The sequence below is a fragment of the Suillus bovinus genome (assembly GCF_016758785.1).
Source record: "Suillus bovinus strain UH-Sbo-P2 chromosome Unknown EDB93scaffold_151, whole genome shotgun sequence".
Taxonomy (NCBI): Eukaryota; Fungi; Basidiomycota; class Agaricomycetes; order Boletales; family Suillaceae; genus Suillus; species Suillus bovinus.
The window spans coordinates 50,422-56,688 of NW_024542207.1; the positions used below are offsets into that span (position 1 = coordinate 50,422).

General features: G+C 45.2%; 1 protein-coding gene across 1 annotated transcript; it reads right to left on the minus strand.

Moving 5' to 3' along the window:
- Window positions 1-3,606: 3,606 nt before the first annotated feature.
- Window positions 3,607-4,212, minus strand: EDB93DRAFT_1096558 (uncharacterized protein; the record flags this gene model as incomplete). The annotated part of the gene is made up of 2 exons (XM_041446797.1): window positions 3,607-3,951; window positions 4,048-4,212. The coding sequence occupies 2 exons, from the start codon at window positions 4,210-4,212 to the stop codon at window positions 3,607-3,609; spliced, it is 510 nt and encodes a 169-aa protein (XP_041301005.1).
- Window positions 4,213-6,267: the final 2,055 nt, after the last annotated feature.

Consider the following 6,267-nt stretch of genomic DNA (forward strand, 5'->3'; position numbering starts at 1 on the left):
GATGTCGGGCAGATTCTGAATCTTCTTCGATTTAGCCATGCGAGGGTATAAAGTAGAGTACAATGCAACTTAGCGCACTCCGAGCGGATGGCCAGAAATGGTATATTCAATTTAGTTTCTATTTATTTTGCTGTATATGTGAAAATATTGATTTATTATGGACGCAGAAGCAGAAGCAGAAGCAACCTACTGTGAGCCTACCTATTGGTTCTAGGTTCAGAGGACTTCTCCCCACGGGTGGCTGGGTAAGAGTCTGCACATCCCCATGCATCGATTCGGAACTCTCTTAACACCGGTTGTGGATCTGGGGTCAACGTGTACTACAATTATGAGGATGACCTCAAAACTACTAATTCATAACTTTACCCCCGACAACAACAGATCCCTCTAAACGACATAATACCTCAATGTCTCTTACAATGCTACCGAGCCCTGCCAAACCTGTAACGGATTCTATGTCACTTGACAATAACTTTCACGGCGGTTGCGAATAACCTGTCAAAAGAATCCAGCTGTTTGCAAAGCATGAAGAACTTGGATCGAAAACGGCCCTGCGTGTCTAGTTTCCAGGTTCGACCTCTACGGGTACAGGGCGGGAGGGTGCAAAGAGAAGTAATGATTAGGTCCAGCCATAGACCACACAAAGTGCGTTGACTGTGATTCCCATCAATGTGAAAGTCTGATAGAATCATGGATTTGTCACTGGTTTTATGCTCTGCTACTTGGGCTGGACAATCTACCATTTTAACCCTTGGAATTGAAATACACTGTCTCTCCATAAGTGCGTCTACTTTGCTTCTCGATATCTGTTGGCCAGACACACCTATGATCCCAGAAACGACCCCTCGATGCCGAAGAAGAGTATTCAATGTACAAACAACGCACCATTCAAGGAGGATATAGGTGTTGGTACGTATAATTGCTATCTTGACATTTCTCGTGCTGCATATTGTCCAGGTTTCATCGGCAAGGAAGGAGACCTACCAAAGACGACTCTATTTTGGCGTGGCGTAAGGCATGGGCAGAAGTTGAATGTAGAATTTACTCCGCATCTACAAGGTTCTATTAATCCAGACCCTACCTGGAGGATGACTCAATCAAGTCCGCAATTCAGAATCACTGCCTTTTCGACCAAGACCTCGCTGCTCTCGACAGGCGTACCACGTGGCTCATCACATATGATAAGTCCACCGGAGTCTTTAGCATCGATGAGGAGATCAAGAGCGATGTTCAAGAGCTATGATGACCTGTTGAACATTTTCTTTTATGAACCTCTTTCAAATGTTGGCTGCTGTTGATTGCTGGCAGGTACACTATTGTGCTGTTTATGGATGTGAAAGCTGGAGTTCCTGTCAAGGAGGCGGTTTGTTTGAATGCCAATATGGAGGTGAGTGCGTGGACATCTGTATTGTTTGGAAATGCCAAAGTCAACAAGAAAAATCTTGTGCGCATCCTTGCCAGTTCTGATAAGAATGTTGTCGGGCTTCAAGTCGCGATGAATGAAGTGTTTGGAGTGAATGTACTGGAGGTGGCAGACCTAGTGAAAATGTTAGAATCAGTACATGTGATTTAGGAAATACTTACGAGCTGAGGAGCTATGAACACTATAGTGTTGTGGCTGAATGAGTGTTGATATGCCTTGAATAAACTCTCAAGCGACTGTCCAAGACAATCAAGGACTAGGGCATCATAACTGTCCTCCCGTCCAAACCAGTGGACATGGGGGATGCCAACAGTATCACCAAGTTGCCTGAGCACATTATACTCATGCTCCAAGCTGGTTGTGGTGGTGCCAGTAATACATTGAAGCTTGACAACCACATCACTGTCGCCAATGATATCACTTGCATGATACACTTCGCCTGTCACAAAGTCCAGTCCTCGCAGTGAGATGTAATAATAAAAACAATTCACTTACCATAAGCACCTGACCCTACTTTGTCTTTCAGCCGATACCTCCCATTGACACGCACAGGAATCATCAAGTCCTAAGTATGATGTTGATGTACACAGATAGAATTTGAACAGATATGATATGCCAATGATACACACATTCAACACGTATGTGCGCCATAGCGGCAACTTCCGGAAGTGAACAGATGAGTCACAAGTATCACCGAGGTCATGTGCCGTGGCATTTTACCGGCCTCTGCAGTCAAAAAGAAGTTCAACATAAGTAGTATTAGTGCATACTAGTAGTACACAGATAACTAAGGCGTTTCTGAATGCTATGTTACAGATGAAAATTGTAGCCTCTAACGAGTCCAAGATGAAGGCTGTGGAAAAATATAAATGTGGTCCGGCATATCCTCAGTCTGCTCTGACGTGATTTTAGCTAGTATGTCATCCATGGGATCCTGAGATACATTCGGTTGCACTCCACTCGGCTTGTCGGGATCATCATCAGGAAGGTCATGCTGTGACATTGTGAACTGTTGAGAGAAATTGAGCCATTCTTTTTTCAGGCCGTATTTCAACATCTGTAGTGCCTCTATCAATGTCTCACTGATTCGGTTCCATTTTTTCGTGTCAGTTTCTGCACTCGATGAGAAAACTCGTTCACATGGGACTGCAGAGGCCTGAACAGGCAAATAGTCCATGGCAATTGCAAATAATGTTGGGTACGTCTTCCGCTTCATCTATCAAAAGCAGAGAACGTTAGTACTGCAGTTGAAAGAATAAATGGTGCGATGTACCTCCCAGAATTTGAGTACGTCAACACCTTCATCCCAAAGGTCACCATTAACGTAAGATTGATACTCTTGCTTGATAGTCTGTGGGCCTTGAGACTGCTGTGGACGCTTCACATGCATATCTCCAAGGCCATAAAGTCGAGCGAGCGAGTTGATTGTGTCAACCTTGGAGGTGCGAGTGGTATTTTACTGCTTGGCAGCCTCGGTGAAATTTGCTTTTGGTATTCCACCATCTAAACAATCAGATCGGCATACACATCGGGGTTATCAATATTTAGCAGTGGTTTATATGTAGTACAAAATGTGAAGAAAGCATTTGAAGTTTAAACTGACATAAAGATGGAGAGATAACTTCAAATTTTGGCAGTGTTTTCTTTTAAATACAAAATTTGAAACATCGGCAACCGTATCCCCACTGACCATATGTCAATAACAATAAGAAATTTAATCTGAATTTTTGCGTGTGCTCAACTTTGAAGTTCAATTCTAGCCTAAAATGTTGGACAAAACGTGAAGTTTGGGACGTGATCATACGCCTGCTTATGTATGAAGTATTGTCCAACAATTAAGATGCCCTGAAAATTTGAAGTTTATGCCTGTGACGAAATGCGAAGACAAAACTTGAAGTTTTGTCCAGAGACAATATAAATCGCCCGATCATCACACAATCGTAGCCCGCTCACCACCCGGATTCGTTACCTCAAAGGCATTTTATTGTTATCAGGTACTAGCTACAGTTTTGTAGCATAACAAGGCAATTCTTATACGTAGCATAAAACAAGAAAACTATGTAAATTTCATGAGTGTGAATGAGAAAAAACAGGAACAGATGGAGAGGCAGCCAAACGGAAGCACGGAGGAGGCTGATTATCTTGTCAATATCAATAAGAGAGTTTGGTTGAATGACTTACCGTCAATCACGAGATACAGAAAGAATCACTATATGACTGTCAGAAACCGCCCACCGCGCGAAGTGACTGACTACCCAGGACACCTTGGCTTTTTCGAGACGACTCTGGAAGTTGGTCGAGTACAATTTGGCTGGAAAATCGGGATACATCGAGAAGGGGTCGATAGTACGGCTGTTGTCTAATGGGAGATGTCGCTGTACAGCAAACAACATTTCTCCTGTCAGCGTACCATAGATATATTTGATGCTAGCGGCGACAGGAGTCAATGATTTATCTCCGTTGGGATAGAAAAAAATCTGGCTGTTCCCCATGTGCGTAGATGCCCTGCAGTAAACAATACCATCAAACTTTAGCGAGGCGCACAATACTGCTGTTCGTCGCCTGATGAGGGCATATAGATCCTCAGGCACCGTACTGGTCATTGCCGAGTCAGGAACCTGGACAATATCATCCATAGGGTCTTCGGCAAGCTCTTGGCTGGGATCCGGAGCACCCTTTGGGGCATATACTTTATCAAACAGAGCCCTGCACTCTTGGATAGCGGGCGGACAATCTGTTCGAGCGAGCCAACGGTGAAGCCTAGCAGCCTTGATGTATGAACGCAGCATTGTGTTCTCGAGCTCCCCTGAAAAAAATATTAGCCCATTTTGCTCGTTCAGTATTCTGACAAGGACCGACCAAATTTGTGATTAACGGGAAGGCGTTGGAGTATGCCAATCAGACATTCGAAAGGGAAACACCACCACGAGTGAGCGGGTCCGAATAGGAGCAAAAAGTCATATAAGTGGAAAGACGCATGGTGATTTGGGCGGAGAGAGAAGGTAGGATGGATCTCCTTCAACTTTCCGACATAGCCAGAGATATACGAGCGGTAGGTGTTTGCTCTTCTTGTTGTCATAGTTCGTGCGCATGCAAGATACACCGCGCACACTAGTTCCATAGTGTGATCAAGAACACTTCTGAGGTGCACAGAAAGTTCATCGGAAGCATGAGAGGTACCGGCACCCCACAAGCTCACAAGAGCAATGGGAAGATAGACTGTGATAAGTGATCGCCACTCATCAGCTTTAAGCGTCCCAGCAGATGCATCTCCAAAATCACTGGGGACTGAACCAAGCCAAGTGGGGACAGATGCATCTCGGATGACGTCGCGAATGCGTCCAAGTACTTCTGCTGTCCCAAACTGAGGTTCTTCTATGGGAGCGGTTAAAGGTTTTCCATGGCGCTGTGAATAATCATTAAGAAATTTGAGACAGTAACACAATGACGAAGAACTTACCCACTCGAGAAGAGCTTTGACATAATCTATCTTGAACGTTCTACCAGTTTTCTGTGGCATACAGCCCAAGTTATTACAGATATACTTCAGCGGTCCGATATTCTTGTGGAACAGAGAGTCTTTCAGCTTGTTAAAGCAGGCCTCTTCATTGGGAATAGTCATCTGGGAAAGAAGGAGGGCCTGGATCGTAGATACCTGTGTCATTTCCTTTGTCGTCATCGTCCCAGAAGGTACTTCGCCAAAGTCGTACGAAAACGCGCGAGGGGTAGAGGCCGAAGCGGTTGACTTCGAAGTCAAACCGAGCAGATTACGAGTATGGTGAGGAACCAAACCTTCCAATAGACAATGCATCGGATCAATGACGAGCTGCCGGGAGGGGTCCCAGTACGGTAGACGCCAGAGCTCGGAATAATGCACACCATGAGCCTTGAACAGTGCTTCACGTTCAGCGAATGTAGCAGCATCTCTCCACTGCTCAGCATATGCTCGGAGTTTGTCTCTATCACGAGGTGTCCAATTCTCGAAGTCTACTCTTCCATAAGTAGATTTGTGATAGCAATCACATGTGCTGCAGTAGAAATGACTGCTGACTCCAGCCAGACATGAGAGATGGCGAGCAGCAGGAAGATCACAGACGACAAGGGCAACAGCACTACGAGTTAGACGACCATTGGGGTAACACGCAGTTTTTGAAAACTTGATGCCGTGCTCCCATGCGTCTACCAAATCATTCATGAGTGGTCGGATGTAGTGATTGAGATTTTCCAAAGACGGCTGCTTCGGACCTGGGATAATACCTGCAAGATACATGTTCTCTGGCTTATATCTGATATCCAAAGGCAGATTCAAGCATGCCATGGAGATAATTCCGCAGGACGTACTAGGTCCCCACACATTCATCCCTTCAGGATTGAAGAAATCCACGTGAAGGGCGAAGGCATAACGTCCTTCTTCTCCTCTGTTGATAAAAAGTGTGTCAGGCTTCGGGCCGCCAAATGACGGAGGAATTGGGCTTCAAATGGATTTTTGACAAAGGGCGGAAGAGGAGAATTAATGGAGTCCATGAGATCATCACACGCTTCATCCATCATGGCTTCTACATCTCTACGAGAGAGGAGGCCAGAAAGATAGTCTTTGAAGTCGTGATACATGAAAGTTTTCTTTGGACGGTGTTCTCCTTCAGGGCCAACAAGTAAAGCATCACCACATTTGGTCCCGGGTGTAGGACAATGAATGCAACGTTTAGGGTATCTTGCAGTCGTAGAGCCTGGTGCATATGTCGGAGGATAAGTACAATGACAGCTGCAGATGGCATATGCGATAGTTTTCCCAGTGAGATGGAATTTGCCTCTGCACCATCCGAGGTCAGAGGAATTTGCTGGAG